General features: G+C 37.6%; 1 protein-coding gene across 2 annotated transcripts in view; it reads right to left on the bottom strand.

The window, feature by feature from the left end:
• Window positions 1-26,145, bottom strand: part of HMGCLL1 (3-hydroxymethyl-3-methylglutaryl-CoA lyase like 1) — a 153,764-nt gene that overhangs the window by 103,068 nt on the left and 24,551 nt on the right. Inside the window, exons 1-3 of one of the 2 annotated variants that reach the window (XM_036414904.2) lie at window positions 25,101-25,123; window positions 5,025-5,105; window positions 4,666-4,773 (exon numbers count right to left, since the gene is read on the bottom strand). In XM_036414904.2, coding sequence (XP_036270797.1) covers window positions 4,666-4,773; window positions 5,025-5,105; window positions 25,101-25,112 — 201 coding nt within the window. In that variant the 5' untranslated portion in view covers window positions 25,113-25,123. Of the gene's footprint in view, window positions 1-4,665; window positions 4,774-5,024; window positions 5,106-25,100; window positions 25,124-26,145 lie in introns of those variants that run through there. The other variant, XM_036414903.2, reaches the window with a different exon arrangement.

The following is a 26,145-nucleotide window of genomic DNA, read 5'->3' as shown; positions in this document are numbered from 1 at the left end:
AAATTGTAAAAAATAAATAAAAACTTTAAAACACTAAAAAAAGAAATAAGTGAACAAGCAGCAATCTAAACATAAACTAGAGAACTGTTCCCATGACCTAGGTCTGACGGGAAGAAACAGAAGATGCAGAGTTAATAGAATACCAGTTTGGGGCCACGCTCAGTCTTTAGAAGAAATAGAAGTTACTTCAGACAATTACACATAAACTGTAGTACTAAGGTTGTTCTGTCACAGACCTCAGACATGACTTTAAGTGAGGTGAGTCTGATGTCATAACAGTGTCTTCTAAAATATGAAAGATATAAAATTTCAAAAGAGGAGTTATCACTGTGATAACTCACTTAAGTTCTTCTCACTTAAGGCCTTTTTTATTGGTATAAAATCAGCAGTTAAAAAATGAGATGATCTGCAGCTACAACAATAAAAAAATTGCTCTGCTTAGTCAAGCCCAGTGATTTTTAAAACACAAACACAACTATGGAAAATAAAATAGCAAAAGTGGAATATTCAAAATATTGCCTTTTTGTTATTAATCCTCACTTGAGGATATTTTCCCATTGATTTTTAGAAAGAGTGGAAGGGAGGGGGAGAGACGAAGAGAACATGGATGTGAGATAGACACATCAATTGGTTGCCTCCCACATGCACTGACCAGGGCCAGAGATCTAGCCTGCAATAGAGGAACATGCCTTTGGTCGGAATCAAACCCACAACCATTCAGACTGTGTGGGCTGACACTCTTTCCACTGAGCCAAACCAACTACAGCTCAATATTGCCTTTTGACATACACTTGATATGTTCTGTAGTAAGTGACCAGTGTAATTTTAGAATAGGAACCTCATCATGTCACACAGCTTTTATAGATAGATGATTTATCTAAAAATCTTTTTTTTGTTTTGTTTACAAATGCATGTAACCAGGTGAGTAATAAAAGTGAAATATACAACATATTCTTTATAATTTGAAAGATTAGTATCTTAAATTATTCAGATTGGGTCCAAATATTTAAACTAAACACATATCTTAAGCTTTAAGAAAAAGGCTAAGAGAGAAGAAAAAGAGTGAAGGTAATGAATTTCTGTGGAGCCCAAGAAGGTCAGTCAGTCTGTCCATCAGTCAGGCATTCATTACTGACACTAGTCAGGAGTCCCAGGGCCTTGCTGCCCTGAACCTCCCAGGCTGCAGGCATCACTGCTGGGATTTCCAAGGTTCAAAGAGGTTACGTCACTTGCTCCAGCTCAAGGAGGAATGTAGACAGGAAGACAGTACCAGAGGAAAGTGTACCTCACTGCAGCTGTCCTCAAGAGCTATGTGGAGAATTACATCATTTATTCCATAATACTTTGAGCCTAGGAAGAGTTCACTAAGTCTCAATAGGTTAAGTCCCAAATTCACCGCAGGACAAAGTCCAGAATAAATCATGTTATTTTATGGTTCCATCACATGTATCTACTTAATGCGAGGCCAGAAGGCATTTTCCCTTTACTGCTCACAGAGGACTGCTTCCCTATTGTTTTGTCCATCTTTTCTCTTCACTATTTGAGCAAGAAGTATGGCCCTCTAGAAAGGGTCCTATCCTTTTCCTGCTAAAGGCCACTGGGTGTGTTCTCCACCAATCTGAACAATGATCCACCAATCAATTTCCAGTGTTGCTTAATAATAAATGTGACCAATGAGCATTATTATAGGAAAGAAGACTACTTTGTAGGCAGTTTTAGAAAACTACTGGGAAATAAAAATATATTGAGGAGGACTAGTAAAATGTAATGTCTGACATATCCCTTTCATTAGTCATTAATTAATATTACCATGAACTCTTTTCTTTCTTCACCCTTATTCTAAAGTGATACCAGAATCAGGGTCTATCCACCAAAATAATCAAGTCTGTGGACTGAGCACCAGCTGAATCAAACAGGGCAGCAATATCATGAAGTCTTAGAGATGATAAAAGGGTCTCACATTCTTTTAAAATTAATGACAGTAAGTGAAATAATAATAGGTAGTATTTTACAGAGTGGAAATATAAAGAAAATATGTACAGTCTCATCAAGCTAAGGAAAATATTTGTGATCTTCATTAAACAGGACCAAATATGTGACCAAAAGTAAAAGTCACTTGTCCAAACCAAAGAATGGAAAGTAATGTGCTATTTTTTCAGGCTAATTGATTCACTAACCATTTCACAATTACTTACTGAACACCTACTCACTAGACACCAAACACAAGGGGCACAATAAACAAGAGAGACACATCACTGTCTCTATAAGGCTTATAGTCCAAGAAGAAGATTATTGAAAAATATTTACAAAAAATATGATTATAAACAATAATGAGATAAAAGAAAAATTATGTTCTATTTGGAGAATGAACAAAAGTAACTGCTATTTGAATACTGACTCCATGAAAAGTGACATATTACTAATACTAATAATTATACTGTGGTTTCTGTTGCTTCCAATGTCCTTTGTAAAATATATTTTTATTGTTTTCAGAAAAAAAGGGAGAGGAAAAGAGAGATAGAAACATCAATAATGAGAGGGAATCACTGAGAGGGTCATAGTGCTCAACCACTGAGCCAGGTTGCTTCCTATGTCTTGCAATTAAAAAGACTTTAATGTTTTAAGACTTTGCACATCATTCTGTTATAACTTCAGAGCAATGCAGAAATTGAGATGCTCATGAGCAAGTATTAATAAATAATTAAAGTGCCAAAGAGGCAGGACATGTAAATGGAAAACAAAAAGCAATTTGATTGGGCAGGGCTTCAGCAAAATGAATGGGAAAAAAGAGTTAAGACTGGAAAGGAAAAAAGAGCTCAGGGGAAAAACAAACAAAAAAACAAACAAACAAACAAAAAAAAACATACACACACCTTGAATACCAGGCCAAAGTTTCCTGACCTTTTCAATGGGGAGAAAGGAACTCTAAAGAAGTTTGAGAAGGCTGGTATTTCTGGGAGATTATTTTAGGAGTGGGAAAATACAGGTTGTCCTCAAAACATGTATACACACTTTACTGACAGCTCAATTGATGTTTCTTTCTTTTCAGCCAGACTAAGCTTTGAACAAAGGAAATAAGCCAGTCAGAGAAAGACAAGAATCACATGATCTCACTCATATGTGGAATCTAAAGAACAAAATAAAGTGATGAACAAAATAGATCCAGAGACATAGAAGCATGGAACTGTCTAATGAATTGCAGAGGGAAGGCTGGGGTGGTTGGATGTAAGGAGAAGAGTTTAACCAAAGAATTTATATGCATATAGGCATAACCCATAGATATATGTGGTGAAGGCCTAGGGGGCAGGGGCAAGAGCTGGCTTGAAGGAGTCAATGGGCCAAGGGACATCTGTAATAGTTTCAATAATAAACATAAGTTAAAAATAAAAAATGAAATCCATCCTAAAATTCTACTGGAAGTTTTAAAACACAGTTGAAGTACAAACACTGCCTTTATAATAATTCAAAGTATGTATGTATGTGTGTGTGTGTGTGTGTGTGTATGTGTATGTGTGTGTATATATATATATATTGGGGAGACAGCAGGTATCCCCCCAAAATATATACGTACTTTAACAACTAACTTAATTTTCTTTACTTTTCAGGTTTAACTTGTCTGAATATTGGGTAAAGCCAGACTAAGGTTTGAACAAAAAAAAAAAAATAAGCCACTAGACTTTTTTATGGAGATACATAAAAGATAAAGTTTACAGCACAAAACTGGCAATAGTTGGCAAATTGAGGGCAAAAAATACTGAAGGAAATGATTTGCATTATCAGCAGTGCCTGGACCAGAATGGTCATCAGTTTGAAAATAGGCATTAACAAAAAAATATTAATTTCATTAGATTATTTTAAATTTTGAAAATGAATTGTATATTGATAAACACTGGCTTTATAATCATTCAAAGTGTGTGTACATTTTGGGGAAATATTTCAATATATTGTATATATATGAAATTAAGGAGAAACAATGCGTATGGATATCATTTAAGGGACTACCACAAAAATTTGTCAATGAGGGTGTGGGCTACTAATGTATCAATGGGATTGAAAAGAAAAGATGGTATATGCTTTAGGGAGGAATAAGAATTTGTATGAGCTAGTCACTGACTAGATATAGGAGACAACCCATTGAACATTCAAGTATAAGATTTCAAAGGGAACAATTTAGCTATTAACATACAGTAGGATGGACAATGAGTTTGATTTTGAACCCACTGGTTTGAGGTGCTGGTGGTACATGTAGCTGAAGTTTACCAGAAAAGGGAAGACTAGAAACACAGATTTGTCATCCTCTAAGAAGCGACTATTAATGTTGGGAGGATAGGCAAAAGAGCCCAGAGAACACTGCTTAAGGCAGAATCTCAGGGGAATCTTAAACTGAGTGGGGGTGAAAGAAGTCAGGGACCAGCCTTATGCTCATGATGTTGAACCATATACTCACGTGGAATTAATGTAGAATTCTAAGTAACTTTTTAGGACTTAATTTATATAACTTATTTCATCAAAGGGTTTTTCCCTTAATCTTAACTCAGTGTATGAGCTAAAACTTTGTAAGACGGTAACAAATTAATAGTTATATCACAATGTACATCACATTGCTTTCTAAATCTTAGCAAAGCTGAATTAAGAATCCAGATAAGGAATTATGGATTTACATACCTGTGGTACCCATTTGGAAGACACAAAGCTGGTCACTTCTATTACAGACAGGCCAGTTTGGGAAAGTTGATTGATAAATTCAATTTTTATATCTGTAGGAACTATAACCTAGGAAAACATTAAAAATTATTTGTAATTTTTAATGTTTAAAACATTAAAAATAATTTGTAAAGGATCTATTGAAACAAACAGAAAATTACTTCCTAACTGAAAGCAAGTCCTAGTTAAGATTTATAAATTCAACTAACAATTGAGAACAAATATTATATTGTAGCATATGAAATATAAGTCTTTTAGAGCCTTAAAACATTAATATTTAATTTAACATAAGTGATTGTGCAAAAGTTATATTAAGCTACCTTTTCATTCTGCAATCCATCCCGAGGTCCAACTTCTACTATTTTAACATACTCGGGGAGTCCAGATACCTGGGACGCTTCCTGTGATGGAAAGAACAAGGCAAGGAAAACAGAAAACCATTAAACCATCAAACTTGCTCATTAAAAAATTCAAACTACTACAATTTGTGAAATTAAATTCTCACCCCAGAAATTTAAAGTGGTAAAAAATCAATGCAATAATACTACGTAATCTAAATACCAAGTTAATGTTATTGGCAATATGAGGTGTGTGTGTTTTTTTTCTCTTATAACTTTATGATATTCAATCTAATTATGATAAAAGTCCAATCTAATTATGATAAAATTCAAAGATTAATTGCCAAGATATACATGGAAATGGTGATTTACTCAGAATCCAAAAAGCAAATCTGTTGAGTAATTCTACATGTGATGATTTACTAACCATTGTTAGGGTTCATGGAAAAAGTAGGTGTTTGTATTAAGAGACTTCTACCACGCACAGTCATACAAGATGCTGCCCTCTATACCCTGGTACTTGAGGAACGTGGAATTGGGATTCTGGCTTGCACCTGGAAGCCTGAGGCTAGAAATAAAGGTGTCCTTTTTTTGTTTGTTTGTTTGTCTTTTTGTATCACACACCACAACCAGCACCTCCAAACAGAACCCCTGGCCCAGTAGAACCTAGCCCTTCGCATCCCACTGGAAACAGTCTAGTTCCAGCCCAACATATCACCCTGTCCTACCTTCCTGCCAAATCTGAAATGGCAAGAGTGTCTGGAATCTGGAGCCTGTGTCCTGAAACTAAGCAGTATGGACACACCATATTTAGGACACTAGTTTAAAATAGAAAAAATAGGAACAGCCTTTCTAAACATCACACTGCAATTAAAACTAGCAGTAGGCTACATCTTTTCAGACTGAACCAGCACAATATCCTGGTATCTCCAAGCCAAATTAAGTCTGGATAACTCATTATCAAGTTCTTCAGATGGATAGCGGATGGGATCAACCTAGTCAGCAGGACCTGTACTTCAAGGCTTTGTAAATTTAGGTGGAACAATTTATAGTTTTACCCTGTCCTTGTAACAAGAAAATGCACTAGTGAAGTGACAGTTTATCATGCAAAATCCAGTTTGTTTCTATGACATAGAAAAATGCTCACTGGCTCTTTTAGAATCCAAAACTGTTATATGGTTTAATTAGCATCCTCTTCTAACTCACTCAGTGGAAGAACCCAGATGATTCCTGTTATAATGTTTACATACCGCCCTCTACCATTTCCATGAAATTGGGCAATTCAATATGCAAAAATTAAGCAAAGAGAAAACAGAATTCTCATTTCTGCATCTTCTGAACAGATTATGATGCACGAGGTTAAGTTGGAGGGTGGAGGATGGATAAGGGATATATGGCCTTCCTGAGCTTTAGGCTCAGTCTGAAATAGCAGTCATGAAATCATGTTTCACTTCCAAGAATGGCCATAATTTCAACCAGGCAATAAAGAAAGGAAAAGGGGAGTAAATAAAGAGAAGCTCACTCCTCTTTCTTATTACCTCCAGTCCTAAAACTGCAAAAGATGGAAATAAAGCAAAAAACAAAACTAGGTAATCTTAAATCATGTGGTCTCATTATTGTTGATTGTAAACTCAAGCTGCATTTGCAACAGCAATTAGCTCGGAGCATACATGGATGAAGAGTACTCCTTTACAAGACAGCAGCGTTTAACCAGAAAGAAGCGGAAACTATGATTATTAAGCTGATAGCAATATGATGTGCACAATTACAGAGCTTGAGACTTTCTAATACATCACTGGTGTAGCTAGCAGAAGTAACAACCAATCTGAAGATATTACAGACCACCACCAATGATAGCCATTTTAGTCAAAGCAGAATAGATGCTCACTTAATATTATTTTACATTTCTTCTTTAATCTTATGCTACTATTACATCTTTCAGCTATGGGTACTTACTAACTCTACCCGAATACCGGAGAAATCAGAAAAAAAAAAGTCAGAATGTGTTCAGTAAATCAAAGAGTAACAAGGTTTCCTTTTAAACAGAAAAATAAATAACACAAAGAGTCAATATGTGTAATGAGACCCCCATCTTGGTGCTCTTTAGTCTCTTCCTGTGCATTACCAACTCTGTACTGACTTTTCTAAGGAGACACAGCTGTACAAAAACAATACCTGCTTGGCATAGCCACCTAACCATTGTACAAGCACATGGAGTTCAATGATTTAAAACTGATCCCATTATTTTCCTACCTCATGCCTCTCCTCATACATACTCCCACACATACTATTCTTTTTTTTTTTTTATTTGATTGATTTCTTACAGAGAGGGAGAGAGATAGTTAGAAACATCGATGATAGAGAATCATCGATCAGCTGCCTCTTGCACGCCCCCTCTGGGGATGTGCCCACAACCAAGGTACATGCCCTTTGACCAGAATCGAACCCAGGACCCTTCATTCCGCAGGCTGATGCTCTAGCCACTGAGCCAAACTGGTTTCGGCCACATACTATTCTTTACCTTCTTTCTTACCACTGGTATCTCACTGGTCCTTTTGTTACTGGTTTCATTTTGGCAAACATCTAGTACCCACCGAAAGAAGTTTTTAGCTATAAAATAGGAAGGTTTAGAAGTCTAAGGGGTCCATGGGAAAAGCACAGGGCTACAGAGTTACAAAGGGTACATTTCCATAAGATAAGGGAGCTGAGGACTACAGAAAGGTATACATTTGCACAATAAAGGGATGGAAGCCCCTCATTCAGAGAGAGAAGAAGAGATCCCAGAGGGAAGAGGAAAACAATAAGGGAGAAGAAGGAGGGAACCTCACTTACTTCACTTGAGGTTTGAGCTCTGGAGTTGCTATAGTAGCCAATCTAAAAGGGGCAGTGACCAATCAGAGGGGATATCAAGGGACAAAGATCTGCAGCCTTTATACATTGAAGGGAAAGGGACTTAGCAGGACTCTTTCCTCCTCCCCATGTACTTGTTTCTCAATTAATTTCCACCTTTCACTAAAGCACCTTTCTTCCCTGGTTTCATTCTTTGACTCCACCAGACAAAGAACCCAGGAACCATCCTGCCTTGTGTTCCAGTCCAATTTCCCGTGCCACCATCACTATTCATGACCCTCAGAGAGTGCTCAATAATTACTTGTATTGTATTAGTGAATCTCTTTTGTCACTGGTTTCATTAAAATTGTCATTTTTCTCACTCTGTTGCTATAGCTTCATAAATATTCTCCCTTAATCTTGTTATTCCAAGATTAAAATCCTTCAGCATTTGCCAGTCACCTTCAGAGAGATCAACTTAAGGTCAAAGATGATTCATGACTAGCCTCTCATCATCTACCAATCTCTACTTCATACAGCCTATGATCTTAGCCATGCTAAAGACATGTCTTGCTTATTTTCACATCTGTTGGTTGGAAATACATTCCATCTGTGGGGAAAAAAACTTCCCACTAAACTCATTTCTCTTTTTCATGGACACAGGACTAGACCACGTTTCTCCCCATCTAAGAGTAATGTTTGAACAAGTTCTAGTCAATGAAAGTGAGTGATATGTACCATTTTAAGCTTGGCCCATTAAAATATTCCACACACATTCCCCCATGTTCTTTTCACTTCAGTCAGCTTAATGCAGATGACTATGGCAAATCTGGGAGCTAATGAAAACAAAAACAAAAACAAAAACCATAAAAGTGCTTACATCCCCAAATCACTGCTTAAATAAGAATTCCATGCCAAGAAGAAGAAAATATTTTTTACTTTTATGGACAAAAATAAATGTAAGCTATTTCATACCACTGAGAGTAGAAGTATAGAGTGGACCTCAGTTCTCAATATTAATTCATTCTGGAATGCTGTTTCAGAAGCTGTTTGTTCAACAACTGACTCATTTTTTTCCCATTAGAAGTAATGAAAATTGAATTGAAGCATTCCAGACCCCAAAAAGATTCAATTTTAACCATGTCTAATGTCCTATTTAATCAATAAACAAACACTTATTTTCTTAAGTTTATTGAACTACCCCTACATGCAAGCTAATAAGTGAGCCTGCCGTGGATGCTAACAAAAGGCACAGACTCCTAAGTCAGAAAAGAAAATTTATTAATTCACAATAAATAGCAGTAGCTTTGAACCTTTTTAATGTCGCAACCCTTTAATACAGTTCCTCATGTTGTGGTGACCCTCAACCATAAAATTATTTTCGATGCTACTTTATAACTGTAGTTTTGCTACTATTATGAATTATAATGTAAATATCAGTGTTTTCTGATGGTCTTTGGCGACCTTGCTAGCTCTTCTCAACTTGTGGGTCGCGATTGGTTGGGGGTCACCACAACATGAGGAACTGTATTAAAGGGTCACGGCATTAAAAAGGTTGAGAACCACTGAGCTAGAGAATCAGTGCTTGTGCTGATTTCCCAAGCCTCAACTCTCACCTAAAGAAGCAAAGAGGACCATATGATGCTTGCACGGGCAATCAGTTGCATTCCAGGAAAAGAAGTCCAAGCATAGACAACCTGAACTGTAAGTAATGTGCAGTAAGAATTTGCCTCCTTTGGCAACAGAGGTAGACATTATGTTTAGTATGCCTGACCCATGAGCATACCTGCCTTTTGATTAAAAGGAAGACACTATCTCTATCATTCAAGGCTTTAAGCACACTCACCTCTTGTTCCAGAAATATATTTCTATCATTCAGAGCTATTCCACATACAAAATTCTTGTGAAGATAGTCTGGAAGAAAGGCAGTCACACCTCTACTTGCAAAACATAGAAATTCAAAACACTTATGGATAATTATTTTTCATTAATATCTACTCCTCATGTTTATACCATCTTTGTGTATGGCATATTCTCCGGACAGTAAATTCCTCTGTTGGCCCCTCCAATGAACAAAGGCTGGAACCAAATATGTACAATTTATACCATAAGATATTTAACTAAGGCTACTAGAACTCCAACTAGAAAAATCAGGCCAACTTCCAGGACTAACTTCAGCCATGTCTCCACCACCTAAGGGTCCTTGGATTCAGGCAGCTGAGTAAATTCGAGGCATTAGTGGCTGCTGCATCAGAAGCTTAGGTTTACCCTGTGCCTATTTTATGATAGTGGATACGTTGCCATAATCAGTACTATAATTTACTGATCAGTGATGGTAGTCATCCAGGTGATGGAGACTTACTCAGCACTGTAACTCTAGTGGGCCTCACCAGAGTATGGGACTCTGATGATTGAATCAGCCCCACCCCCAAAGGTGTCTTTAATCTGCCAGGTACATAAATTAGGCCACTGACTACAAGCCAAGTCAGTAACAATATGGGAATGGCTTGGAGTTCTACTAAGTGATTATAGAGATCACACACATTTTCAGTTCTGCACAGCTGCTGCAGATGTAGTACAACTATTGGCCCAGTGGACATCATCGGGTTTCAGCTTAGCCAAAACATCATCCAACCAGGCCCAAGCGTTAGGGAAAGCACTGTGAACAGAAGGGCCCCATTGAGCCAGTACCTTTGTTTTTGGCAGTAGAGTGAGCAGGAGAGGGCAACTGCTACTTTTTCTGTGTAAAGCTGAGATTACACTGGGGACAGACTGACCACTTTCTTGAATATAAATTTCCAATCCCATCAGTGAGGTCTGTTGAAATTGTCCTACCTTGTTAATCTTGAGTCCACATTGACCCTCCCTCCCCCAATGGAAATAGGGCCAGAGAATCCCAAGGCCTCCATGAGTCAGGTGTCCAGTTTCAATAAGAGCTCAACGGCAAGCTAACACCTGATTTTCAAAAGATACCTGGTAGCTGTATCAGGGCAGTAGGGCCACATCTTCTCCCGTTCCCCCAGCCCAAAGATATGTTCATTTCACATGCTCTTCCTAATTGATGTGATTCCCTCTGGCACTTACGAGACATAGAATTGCAATCAAATCACACACTAATTTTTACTATACATTCAACTGTGGAAGCAATCAAACTACACTGAATTGACCCCAAAGGCCCCATCCTAAGGCCCCACCCAAAAGGTTACTTTGGCTTCTCCTTTCCCGCTGTGAGCACTGCCCAAACCCCATCAATTGAATCAGGACTCCCACAACAGGTCTGAATAAGGTGATGATTTTGGCATTTTTATCAAAGAAAGCCATAAAAGTTTGAGTTCTTTCTCTCCCCCAAAGTTCTCTAGCATCCTCAGATGAGTGATCACAAAGAACCAATCATCGTTTTCCTTAAAGAGTTGAATTAGGAAGGTTGAGAATCAGGGGGCACAGAGGAAGAGATCAGCTCCAAATTAGTAAGCAAGGCACATTTAGTTTCAATTTCAGGCAGTAGAGCAGCTGCTGACCAGCTTAATGAAATAAATTTGTAATGTTATAATTCCACACAAAGTCCTATATTGAACATCATAATCATAATTAATGACACCATCTTTTTCAACTTTGGGAACCCCAGAGTTGCTTTGTTTTCCATCAGGATAACAGGGTTTGTTCCATCTGGCTGACAGGGGCTTAACTTGCACAAAATTCATTATCAAGAGAACACCTCTTAAATCTTCATCCAGTAATAATGTAAGAGCTAAAGGAGTTTTGCAAGATTACAAGGCTGACTATAACATTTGCTACAATTATTTGGGTCTCATTTGCTAGTGGGTTGCATCTCAGGATTACATATACAACCTGGAGCAGTAGGACCCACATGTTAGTCAATGACTCCTCTATAGTTTCCCACAGGGAAATCTCCCAAAGAGGACCAAAGTTCCCATACAACAGCCAGAACTCACAGCAAACAACCAAGCAAATAAAGAAACAAAACATCACAGAGACCTTTGCTGCCACCTCCAATTGTGTCTAAATTTGGCATGACAGACTACAGGACAAGCTAAGCTGTCAGAAATTCCAGTTGTTGCTATTCCTCCTGACCAAGCCTTACATACTCTATCCCTCATCTCCTAACCCAACCAAATTTCTTATGATTCATTCACCTGGTTTCTGGTTTCTTCCCGTTATGTTGGCCAAGTTTCTTCCTTCTACATTCCCAATAACTGCTGATGGGAAGAGAAAGAGAACCTTCAACCCACCCAAGACTCATCTTAGTGCTAGTTGTTACTGTGGGTGGACCTGAAGCTGACTACCAGATTGCCAAGGAAGTTGCCCTGCCCTGAGCAATATTAGCATGACCATGGCAACAACAGGCCTTTGCACCTACCTACTTTCCAGGAATCAGACTGCAACTATCATCCCAACCCCTCCTTAGCAGGCAGTTAAGTAGAGGAGCATTTAGTGCTCAAAAAAAGACTATGATATCTGGTCAACATGTTTGTTACCAATCCCCATGGACTGTCTTCAAATTGCTTTAATCCACCTGAAATTCCTCATTCTTCCCTTTCAGAAAGTCATGTATCCTTTAGCATTATTTTCATCAACAAAACTGTCAAAAGCTGTGAAGGGCTGAGATTTTATTCTATATGCTAAGTGACCCTGCCACAGTTTTATGGATGCTGGCAGAATATGTGTGTCTTGGATCAGAGACAAATGGCTTATTTTCACCATCAACATTTTATTTCACATATTCCCCAAGCATTACAGGAGCTCTGCTTGGGGACCTTGAACACTTCCATCATGACCAGTAAGCATAACAGCCTTTTCCTCGAGAAAGGAACACTGTCTCTATCCGTCAAGACTGACTGCAAAAAAAAACACTTTGAAAATGTATTTTTAAAGAAAGGTGATCAGTGCCTTCCTAGTAAGACATGAATAAATATGAGAGATCAATGAAGAATTGTTTCTTAACACTAGTACCTCGCTTAATACTCAATTATTGTCCTTAATCAAAACTCTTACTCATTACCTAAGATTCAATTTATCATCTATTCAAGAAAAGCTTTCCTGATCTCTCCAGATAGAATTAAGTACTTTAATATATCATAATACTATGCAGAGATCTATTTTAAAATGCATGCGTAATTACTTTTTCGCCTACCAATTTCCTATTTTTCTTTCTTTCCCCCCCAATCTTTATTGTTGAAAGTATTACTAGAACATTTGTTCCAGTTTTAATGTTTTCTATTTTTCATATGAACCTTCAGAGTCACCAAAGTGGACACCTCCCAACTACTTGGCTTGTTAAATAAATGAAAGAATGAGTTAATTCACATCTAAAATTTAAAAAAGCTATGTTGACCTTTCATTTAGGCCATCACACACTAGTCAATATTGTTATAGTTATTAAATATACAAAAATAAACTAAACAAAAATCCCTGCCTATTCAAGCTTACTTTTCTTATATTAATACTTAGAATATATGAGAGTTTATAAATGACTTGTTAAGTTTCAGGGAATTGAGTTTAAAAATGTTGTCTGCATATGTCAGCAACATCATTCTTAAACAGGTCTATAGTCTAAATTTATTTTTATGGCATTGAATGCCCCATGTTACTGAATTCGGTATATCCTGTTTAATGTGGGATAGTGTATGATACTAATAAAAAACAAAAGATTTATTATCCAGAATAAGGGTTTCAAAAAGCCATGTTATATGGCTGAGTGTATGCCCACATTGGAATCAGATTTCTAATGGTTCACTTTCATAGAGTCAGGACAAAAGCAATACTATCTTGCACTTCTATGCTGCTTTATTATTCCAAAGCATTTTCCTATCTACATTTCATCTGCGAAGCTACACTGTGAGGTAGGCAGAAATGAAAGAGAGATTAAATGACTTCCTAAGTTCCCTGACTCCTATTCTAGTTTTCTTTAGGATGAGATTAAATACATCACCAAATATTGAGCTTTGGTTGAAAAAATAATAATGAATCATTCTTTAATGTAGGATATAAATGGACTGCTTTACTCACATTTTTCATTCTTACTTAAAATGAAATGGAAGACTTATTTTGATGGGGATTTCTCTGAAATCCTCTATGTGTTTATATATATAACATATATATTATTACATTATGTGTTATATAACACACACACAGATATATAATTTTACAGCAGTCATAATGGTTGGCTTGTATACATATAATCAACCATTTCTGATGATGACGGATAGGGTTTCTTATTATTTGAAAGACAAGTACTACTGTTTTACCTAGGAAAATAACACCATCCACAGTAGAAATTTTCAGAAAGATTGTTACATGTTCCACTCCATTTCTTAAGGAGTCATTTTATGTGTAAAGAGTCTGTATGGATACTGAAATATCCCACTTCATAGCCAGTATTCTTATGGAGAACTACTATCAATGATCAAATCAAATACTCCCACTCAAAAGATAAAATCTGAGTTAAGAAATTGTATGATTTGCTTTTGAAATTAAATTTGACGTTTTAAGGGGGCATTAGATGTCCAACACTTTTCCAAAAGAATCTAATTTTTTTATCTCCTCTGAGATATGTACACGATGCAGTTTGGGGTAAGGTTAAACCCTCCACATTCTGATATTGTTATTTCTTAGATATTAATTCCTCTTTCAGTCAAATACAGGGAGAAACACATAAAGCATCAGCACTAATGAAGCAGATGCCCATGAGAACCCGGGTCCTGTGGAGCAATCTAAGGACATTTCTCTCCCAGGGTACCTTTCTGGAATGAAGGGCTGAGTCAACAAAGCTAATATTTGAAACCTTTCTTTCAGAATATCCATGTCCCAAGGTTGATTCAAGGGCAAGCTCTGGCAGTTCAAGAAGAATTTATTTAGAATCACATAAAAAGAAAATTTTAATGTATTGTTAAGTCATCTTCAACTCCATGAATGATACATCTTAATTTATTAAATCAAAAGAAAAGCAACCACTTACTTTTCAACATTTTTTGGCCAAACAGAAGGAAAAGTAAAATGCGTGCAGTACTTTTGCCCAACTGCTTTCAGGCAATGTTTGAACAAAGATTAAAAACAAGCTCTAGAATTGAGAACATTAGTATGTATGCTAATGCTTGTTCTTGGCATTCAATGGAAAATTAGTGCTGGATGTCAGTGTGGATATACAGCATGATAAAATATTGATTCCTTCTGGAAATATGTAAATTTTATGAGTACTTAGATAAATAAAGAGGGGTTATAAAAAAGCATAAAAATAGGGCATCTGTCATAATAAAAGAAACATAACAGAATGATGAACAATATGAAATTGTCTATATTTATTAGAATTAAAAAAATGAGGCTCTTAACATCTACCACATAAATTTACTACCCAGTTATATAAATTCCATTTCTAAAAGTTTCTTGAGCCTTAGGTGGTTTGGCTCAGTAAATCGAGTGTTGGCCTGTGGACTGAAGGGTCCTGGGTTCATTTCTGGCCAATGGCACATGCCTGGGTTGCAGGCTCAATCCCCAGTGTGGGGTGTGCAGGAGACAGCCAATCAATGATTATCATCATTGATGCTTCTCTCTCTCTCTCTCTCTCTCTCTCCATTCTTCTCTGAAACACATTTAAAATAAATACATATAAGTGTCTAAAGCAATAAATGCATACATATGCATTTAATGGTCACATAGTCATCCATTAATGTTTTAATACAAAAGAATAATTTTATTATAAATAAAATAGTATATGAAGATTAAAAATAGAAATGTTAACTATGAACAGTTTATGAAACATGGATGGTAATAAATAACAGGAACAAAAGTGAGATGTAGCACAAGTAAAGAGAAATAAATTGAAGAAATTAAGAATAGTATATATTTTTTATCTTATTGTTGGCAGTAAGAATAGTAATTTTTAATGCAAAAATCCAATAACTGATCCAATAAAAACATTAAAATAAATGAAAAGAATTCAGAAAAGAAAAACGTCTATGCATTCACAGAACATGAGATCCTTCATATGCCGTTAGGTTTCTTTAAACAGTGGCTGCTATTTACATTAGTTAGTTTTAAGAAATAAAATGATTTATTCTTGAATTCATGGCAATTTAAGAAAATGAAAAAGTCTTATGAAAAATTAGCCAAAATTCTCTATGAATACATTACTATTCATAGATTACTATTAATAAATTAACACTTCATTACTATTATCATTACTATTGTATTAACGTTTACTATAGTCATAAAAGTGTTAATATAAAAATCAAAAGAGAATGTTTGGCTTGAACTATTTTAAGTACAAAAAGTTTTCTTTTCCTCAGGGTCTTCATTAATATTTTTTGAAGCCACTAAGGTTGTTTTTGCCTTCTGTAAATACAGAAGCAGTCAAATTGATGGAATATGTGTGTGTGTGTGTGTGTGTGTGTGTGAGTGTGTGTACATACAGACACACACACACCCACACATAATAAAAGCATAATATGCTAATTAGACTGGACAACCTTCCAGACAAAGCCAGGCTGTGAGGGAAGCCCGGGTCCTGGATGCTGGAGGGAAGCCAGTGCTGACAGCGGAAGAAGGAAGGCCTATTCTTGCATGAATTTCATGCATTGAGCCTCTAGTATATATCTTATCTAATAAAGAATAATATGCAGATTGACCATCACTCCAACACACAAGATGGCTTCCCCTAGGTGGTCAAAGATTCTGCCCCTATGTAGACACAAGATGACCAGCAGAAGAGGGAAGTTGGGAGGGACCAGGCTTGCAAGGGTGGGCAGTTGAAGGCAATTAACCCTGCAGGGGAGGACAGATAGGGGTGACTAGGCTGGCAGTGGAGCAAACAGGCTGGCAGAGGAGCAATTAGACATCAATCAGAGTGGCTTGGGAGTGGTTAGGGGGTGATCAGGCTGATAGGCAGAGTGGTCAGGGCAACCAGGAAGGCAGGCAGGCAAGCAATTGGGAGCCAGCAGTACTTAATTTTGAGAGGGGTCCCAGATTCGAGAGGTTGGGCTGAGGGACAAACCCCCCAGTACCCTATGTACAAATTTCGTGCACCAGGTCTCTAGTGTGTGTGTGTGTGTGTGTGTGTGTATGTGTGTATATGTATGTATGTGTGTATATGTATATATATATATATATACATACACATATATACATACATACATATATATATATATATATATATATATATATATATATATATATATATATATAAAAGGCTAATATACAAAGTGTTCCCGGGAGAGTTCGACCAGGAGACTGGGCATTGTATTGTTTGCTATGATGTGCACTGACCACCAGGGAGCAGCCAGAGAAGGAACGCATACTTGGTAGTTGGAACAGCCTCTTTAGTACAGTTTTTCTTTGACCTATGATATAAGAGCTATTATGATAAAGAAGGACAAGTGGAAGTTTCTGGAAAATATCATAGAAAAATCTATCTCTGTAGAACATTGTATTAGACAAAAATGTCAATACTACTACTTCTCCATTTCAGACTCAGGATGGACAACAGTAATCAAACATGGACGTCTTCATGTAAGAAGTTATCTCTCCTAACCTTTTCAGTACAGCCATCTACCCCAGAATATACTAACCAGGTAAACACTATCAGATAGATACTACTATCTAGCTCCAGGGATCCACTATGATCAATGATTGAAAATAGCAAGCAAGACAATAATCTATTTTTCACAACTGGTATGGTGTAGCATTCTTACCATTACATACCTCATTTATTCATCTATAAGATGAAGGCCATAAAACCTATAAAGAGTTGTGGCAATGCCAAGAATAGTGTTTGTATACAGTAGCTATCAGACAAATAAGAGCCACAGGCATTTTCCCCCATTCATTAATTTAATTCTGACTGGGCACATATGCTAGAATACAAAGAAAGCTTATTTTGGTATAGATTCAATTTTAAAAGAGCTACTTCAGTTAAAATACTCCTAAAATGAAACATTAGTTATTCTAGTAGCTTTGTTCCTAATACCACTACCGAAGCAAACTATTAAAAGAAACTATTTTCACTTAAAAGGATGGTATTAAGCCATCCAGTGTAGTAGTGACAAACTCTGGAGAAAAGGCCACCTGGCTCTCCCATGTATAGAGACACAAACTTGAGAATATCATTTAATTACTCTTCCTCACTCTCCTCTTTTTAAAGTAGAAATTTACCTCTCCTCTAAGCCAAAGGTCATTGGCCCATAGTTTGTCATAAAGATTAAATGAGGCTGTGACTATAGAGCATTTAGCACACTGTTTGGTGAAGAGTTAATACTTACTGTTTATTGTTTGCTGTTCTTACAGCTAACTTGGACATGACAGGTTTTTTATAATACTTTGACAGAAGGACAGCTTGAAGTTATTCCATTTATCATTTAAAAATATACCTACTTTTTAAAAATCTGCAATGAAAGGAGTCATTGTTGATAGCAGAACAGATTACCTTACATAGTTCTTGCCGCAATCAAAATAATACATGGAAATTATTCAAGGTCTTTCAGTAAGGAGCTCAAAACACTTTGGAGACATTATCCCATTCTGGAGTCTGCCAACAATTTTATCCACCTCCAGTGCTGACACCATCCACTCCACCCATCCTGTTCCACTTGGCAATGTCAACCTCAGTTTGAACCTTTGAGAGGCAACAGAGGGGCACTCCATCATGAGGGTAAATAAGAGCTCATATTCAAAACCTGGCTGGATAATGCCATAAATGAACACAGGAGTCACAGCTATTTACTTGTTGGAAATGTTTTTATGGAAAAAATATAAATTTGAAAGTCAAATTAAATACATTAGTAATTCTGATTGGCATCATATGCTCACAGGCAAGAGTATCTAAAAAGCCTTATATCCTCCGCACAAGCTAGATTTTAATTTCTTCATTCACCCGAGTGAGTATCCAATCAACTTCATACAGTAGTTTGGGGTTTAGATCTTGTGGAATGCAGAGCTCATAGGGAAAAAAGTTAAACATTCACACTACACCATAAGATTTAAGTTGGCCTATACCCTTGAAAAAAAGAGACAATATACTTCACATAGCCTTAAAGTTACTCAGTTCCTTGTTTTGTCATCAGTCTTAGAGTACACTGATTACTCTAATTGCTGTTATAGGTAGCAGAAAGAAAAAGCTTATTGACCTCAAGTCTATCTACACATACAATTGAATTTTCAGAAAGCACATCATTTGGGACATTCAAATTATAAGAGCAATGAAATATACTGAGAGTAATCAAAGCAGTAGAAGGTGGCATAGACAATTCTGAAAAATTATGCCAATACAAAAGCCTCTTGAGGAATGAAGCCTAGAGTAGGGGCCCTGTTTACCAGGGCTAAGAGTGGTTCTGCGTTAAAGTGAGTCTTAGTTCATTCCTCTACAACCTATCATCCTACAGGTCTCTTCAGCTCAGTAAATGGCATATTTTTTATTTTATACTGCTCCTATGGACTGAAAGTTTGTGCCACTCCAACCAAATTCATATGTTGAAATCTGCTAGTAATCCTGATTTGGACTTCCCAGCCCCCAGAACAGTAAGAATACATTTTTGTAGTTATAAGCCACCCAGGCTATAGTATTCTATTATAGCAGTCCAACAGACTCAATTAACTGCTAAAGTCTACGTGTGGACTCATCCTCGACTCTTTCCATCTTCTTGCATCCTACATCAGGTCCATCAGCAATTCATGTTCTATTTTCCTTTTTTAAATTAGATTTATTGGAGTGGCATTGGTTAATAAAACTAATGTTTCAAGTGTACAATTCTGTGATACTCATCTGTATATCGCATTGTGTGCAAGACCCATATATTTGACCCCCTTTTCTACCTTCCACCCCTCTTCCTTTTGTAACCACCATACTATTTTCTGTGTCTAGTAGTTTTTCTTTGTTTGTTTTCTTAGAGAGGTTAAGGGGAAAAAAGCAAACCTCACTCACTGATGGTGGGAATGTAAACTATCAATAGTACAGTCACTATAGAAACAGTATGGAGGCTCCTCAAAAAATTAATAGAGTTGCCGAAACCGGTTTGGCTCAGTGGTAGAGCGTCGGTCTGCGGACTGAAAGGTCCCAGGTTCGATTCCGGTCAAGGGCATGTACATTAGTTGTGGGCACATCCCCGGTAGGGGGTGTGCAAGAGGCAACTGGTTGATGTTTCTCTTTCATCGACGTTTCTAGCTCTCTATCCCTCTTTCCTCCTCTCTGTAAAAAATCAATAAAAATATATAAATTAAAAAAAATTAATAGAGTTACCATATGACCCAGTAACCTCTCTTCTGGGTATATAACTAAATTAAAAAAAAAAACACACAAAAAACATTTATTCCCAAAGATATAGGCATCCCTAATGTTCACTGCAGCATTATTCACAGCAACCAAGACAAAGAAACAACCAGTGTCCTTCCATAAATGATTGAGTAAAAATGATATGGTACATGTATGCATTTGAATACTATTCGGCCATACAAAATAGGAAACACTGCCAATTGTAACAGCGTGGATAGATCTTGAGGATATCATGCTAAGTGAAATAAGTCAGAAATAAAAAGTCAAGCATCATATGATTTCCACCCATATGTGGTCTATAAAACTGAAAGCAACACATGTTCTATTTTCAAAATAATTGTCTCACACCTCAAATATTGCAAGAGCATTATAAGTGGACTCTCTGATTCTACTCTCAACACTTACTACCCAAGACAACAGCCTCACAAATATTTTTAAATACAAGTCAATCACACCATTCCTATGATTCAAGAGCCCCCATGATTTATTTTCCTCAGAGAAAAATCCAGTCTTCAACATGGCATTCGAGGTCCTTCACAATATTGCATCTTTTCATGTTTCTTACCTCTTCTCCCACACCTTCTTCACTGCTGCTCCAGCCACACTAAATTCCTTGCTATTCATTGACCACCTAGGCATTCTGCATTTTCCTCTACTGGGCCGCTCTCAACCCATATATTTCCATGACTGTCTTCATTTAGATCTCTGCTCTCTAAAAAGCCTACATATTATTTTAAAATCTAGAACAAGATTCCTTTCCACTATTTATCAGCCTTTTTCTATATTATAATTGTAGTAGTCATCATCACTTCACATGTAATATGTGTATATCTGTTTGTTTGTCTATTGTCTGTCTCTTCCCATTGGACAAAGAGCCTCTTTAAGTTCACTTCTGTATTTCAGCCCTTAGAACAGAGTCTAGCATACAGAACATGCTCAGTAAATACTTATGGAATTATATGTATGTGGTTCATCCAGCGTTCACAGAAGTTAGTCAAATAATGGAGGGTGTTCAGATTCATATTATAATTTTGGAAATATAAAAATTAACTATACACAATGCTACCTGAAACTCTGAAGAAAACATTTAGAATCATATTTGTACAGACTATACAAGGAAAAGCTTCAAAAGTATGTGGAATGAGAGCTGCTGGTTGTGATGAAGTTTCAACAAAAGGAAGCTGGGCCAAACACTTGGACCACTGCTTTTAAAAACAGAAGGGGCTGTGATCTACAGGAATACACCTGTTTCTGTTACAAAGATTCCCCTGGGAAAGGTGGGGTACACTCTGAGGGTCCAGATATCTACTAGCGTGCTAGAACTGTGGGGGATTCTGTGAGGATTGTTATCAGCATCAACTTTCCAAGGGTCTCATGGGATTCTGTGACAAATTATGATGCATTCTTTGGTGAGACCTGGCATGCAACAGTGAACCAACCCATGGAGCTTACAAATAATAATGTACAGAAAAAAAAAGTACAATAGATAGTGGTAAGTATTATGAAGAAAAGAAATCAAGGAAGGAAGGGGAAGAGGAATTGGGGGACAGGTGACATGTTGCAATGTTACATAGGAAGTGTGGTTTGAGAAAAGAACGGAAGGAGGTGGGTGTCAGTGATGGGCGCAAATTTACTACAGATCTCTTGGGAAAGAGCTTTCTAACAGCCTGTGCAATGTTCCCTTGATTGCCTGGGAAAACGTACTTGTGTGTTAACTCTTCTAGAAAGGTCCAGAAAAGCAGTGTTAAATGGATACGAGAAATGAATGGAATAAAAGGATAAGGGATCAGAGGCATAGGGAGGGCACAGGTAAACACTGTTCCAGGCAGTGGGAGTCTGGAGCAGAAGACATGGTCTATTTTTCTTAGCTCACCTTGGCTGCTGTACTGAGAATAGACAAAAGGAGGCCAAAAGGTAGGAGGTTGTAGCTAGAATCCAGATGACAGATGATGGCAGTTTGGCCTCAGAGGGTATGGGTAGAGAGGACAAAAGGCGACCCTGAGGGTACAGAAACTTTTCACCCGGACAAAGTCAGTCTCTGACTCCAGGACTGGGCAGGACACATGACAATCTTAGGTCCATATTTTCCCTGGAAGTCTGACAATGTACAGTGCAGGGAGTCAGAGTATTTATGAGAAATTTCAGGAAAAGGCAAGTCAATTGCTAAATGTGTTCAAACTCCGCTTCTCTATGAAACTCCTTCCCACCTTCCCCCAGACTACTACTAAATATTTTCCTACAAGAAGCTTTCTCACACTTCATAAAGTAAAACTCAATCACTCTAATGATACCAATATTTTGTTCTCTGTTTGCTCCCACGCCACCCAAAAGTAAGACCTCACCTGCAGATACTAATTTATCCTAAATAGGCTTATACAAAGATTTATATTTTTGCCCAGTTACTAGGCTTTAAAGTATATGGCTGTGCTTAACCCGTTTCCCACTTCAGGTTATGAGCTCCTGAGCCGGAGCACTTGCCTCTTCTGTCTTGTTGAAGTGACAGCTAACCTCAGGCCAGCCCGCAGCAAAAACACTCCATCTCAGGTGGCCTCCGTGCTCCCCACAGCACACGCCATTAGCAACCCCGGCTCAGCCTCTCTCCCGAGCTCCTCACCCGGCTCTGCATCTAACACTCTGATCTCTCTTAACCCCAACTCTAATTAAAACTTATGTTTTGTTTCCTTAGGGCTCTGAACCCCGCTGATAATGTGGCTACTGGCTTTATTATCCTTTCCTTTCCAGGTGGCCCGTTTCATTTTAGAGGGCGCTATATCTTGAACCCCAGAGGTGTCTCTAATGCTGGGAATGTGAGCAGGCTGGTTGAGGGGTGGTCTGGGGCCTCTGAATTTCTGATCCTTCTTAAATCACATCATGTGTGTATTTGTTCATTCCATGTAAGCCAAAATCTAGCCATATAAATGTTCTCTATATAACGGGGAGTATGGGGTCACTCAATAAATTGCGGTGCCTGGATAGAGTGCAGCTGGTACCCATATTGTACTTACAAGTGCTTCATCTACTTGAAGACTGTGCCTAATTTATTCCACAACCTTCTATTCTCAAACTGAACAAGTGAGCACCAGGATACCCCACCTGTTGGTGTCAATCTAAAGTACTACTCCTCATCCCAGAGATGCAAATCAAAGCCACAATGAGATATCACCTCACACCTGTCAGAATGGCTATCATCAACAAACAACAAGTGTTGCCTAGGTTGTGGAGAAAAGGGAAACCTAGTACTCTGCTGGTGGGAATGCAGACTGGTGCAGCCACTGTGGAAAACAGTATGGAGTTTCCTAAAATCATTAAAAATGGAACTCCTATTTAATCCAGTCATCCCACTTCTAGGAATATATCCTAAGAAACCCAAAACGATCATTCTTAGCAGCACAATTTACAATAGTAAGACTTGAAAACAGCCTAAATACCCATCAGCAGATGAGTGGGGGGGGGGGGGGGGGGACAAAACAACCTATGGCACATTTACACAATGGAATATGATGTAGCAATAAAAAAGAAAGAACTCTTACCATTTGTAATACCACAGATGGCCCTGGAGAATATTATGCTGAGTGAAATAAGCCAGTCAGAGAAAGATAAGTATCACTTGATCTCACTTACATGTGGTATCTAATGAGCCAAATAAAATTATTATCAAAAATAGACCTATAATCATAGAAGCATGAATAGACTATTGAACCTCAGAGGGAAGGCAGGGGAGGGTGGGTGGGAAGAGATCAACCAATGAACTTGTATGCATATATGCATAACCCATGGGCACAGACAATGGGGTGGTGAGGGCCTGGGGTGGAGGGTATAGGAGCAGGAGGGCTGTAAGAAATTAATGGGGGGAAAGGAGAACCTATGTAATACTTTCAACAATAAAGATTTTAAAAATAGTAAAGTATAATACAAAGATTAGTGTTTCTATTTCTACTTAACACAGGGATTAACTGAAATAGTAGGTTGAATGTGAGGATGACATTTTCTTAAATTGAGGGCTATTAAATATCTGAACATATTGTTACACAAATGCAATAGCACTGTCTTAAACTTTGGTGACCACACATTCCTTTTTGTTAAAGGTGGTCCTGGTTTATACTTGTCCTGGAGTAATTAATTTAGGCTAGGTTTGATCCCTAGTCAGGACACATGCCCAGTTTATGGGCTTGATCCTCAGTCAGGTGCATGTGAGAGGCAACCAATAGATGTTTCACTCTCACATACATGTTTCTTCCTCAAAAACAATAAAAATCTTAAAAAGGGGGACCCTGCCATCAATACATTTCAGATTGAAGTCCTTTTTCCTACAGAACAACTTTTTCTCCCATGTACCCTCTCTTTCTACCTCCTTCACTCTCTTCCTCTCTCCTTCCCCTTTCCTCTCTCTCTAAAAAATAAATTTAAAACATATTTTTAAAATGTTCTATCTCTACATAGGTCCACCATTCTCAGAAGTATCCAAACTGCTGCTCCTTCCCAAATCTCATCAACATGTGCTTAACCTTGCCCATAATCTGCCAAACTATGAACTTGATTATCTAAGTTTTACCTTCATCCAGAGGTACCACAGAACAAGTTTGGGGCAGAGAGACATCCCCTTATCTTTTGCCTACCAGTGGAACCAATCCTATGCTAATAATCCTATGCACACATGCTAACAATCTGGGATTCCTTCATTTTAGACTTCTCAGGGCCATTTGATGAAATGATCATCCTTAAGGAATGCCAGCCTAAAGAGCCACAGATGCACAGAAGATGGACAGGAGAGGAGGCCAGAGATATTATTGTGGAGCAAATACTATATATACAGCCCTCTATTTAATCTGCCTGGTCAGTTTGTCCTTGAATGTGCCCAAGTAGTCTTACATGTTCTTATAATCCAGAAAAGGGGCCTGCCTAGAGATCTGGCAGGAAGGTTAAGTCTATTTGGAAGAGGCTGCAAAACAAACTTGTGCCTCCATCACATCTGAGTCTGACAGTTCAGGTGAGTTCTGGTCAATGGAGTCAAGCAAATGCGTGTCATTTCTGAAGTGACATGGTAAGAAGTACATGAGTGTTTCCTATGTTCTCTTTCCCTATTCTCCAGCTAAATGGAAAGAACCTACAGGAGGGCAAGGTCACAAGAAGGAAGGGTGGGAGTCCCTAATGACCACCTAGTCCCTAAATGACCAAATTATCCTCACTGTACTTGAGCAAGAAATCATCTGTGGTCATTTTAGGCCATAGAAACTGAAATTGCATGTTATAGCATTTAAGTATATTGGCTAATAAAATCCAAGTGTTAGATTCTGAACTATGAGTAGAGAGATTCAGCCTGTGTTTGCAGAATCCCAGTTCAGTAAGATGAAAAGGCCTTTAAATAACTGCTGGGAAGGATCCTGGGGCTTAAGAAGGGCATTAGCTTCCACAATGCTGCCTTATCTTCCTCTCTAACTTCTCATGTTGTCAGATGTTCAAATATCAAGAAGAAAAACTTACATTCAGAAAAAACCCTAGATTTATTTTTAAGGATGAACATGAGCTTTTGGGAAAATGTAGTTTTCATCCCATGTCATTTAAGCCAAACAGAGTTTGTTTCATTCATTCATTCATTCATTCATTCATTCATTCGTTTATTCACAGTTGTGAATAGAAAATTGTCATTCTCTAGGCAAGAGAATGGGCAGGAAGATATGATTATATGAAGCAATTCAAAGAAACACTGTCTGTATGTATTATGAATGAGTTAGTATCAAACTGCTAAACTACTCACTTGATCAAAGGCATGGATTTCTATTTCCAAAGTCCAGAGATTTCTTGGAACTTTAAAGTAATGCCAATATAATCAGAGTAAAACCATAAAGGTATAATAGCTGGATGTCTTTCCAACTCTAAGAAATGATTTCCAGTGGCTCTGAATTAACTGGACATCATCACTGTCCTTCACTGTTAAAAAAAAAAAAAAAAGTCCCAGTATGTTCTGTATTATGTGAATCTCATGTTCTGTTTCACACA

This window comes from Pipistrellus kuhlii, unplaced genomic scaffold (genome assembly GCF_014108245.1).
Source record: "Pipistrellus kuhlii isolate mPipKuh1 unplaced genomic scaffold, mPipKuh1.p scaffold_m20_p_5, whole genome shotgun sequence".
NCBI lineage: Eukaryota > Metazoa > Chordata > Mammalia > Chiroptera > Vespertilionidae > Pipistrellus > Pipistrellus kuhlii.
Note: the sequence above shows the minus strand (reverse complement) of the source record. Positions and strands in the feature narration are given on the sequence as shown.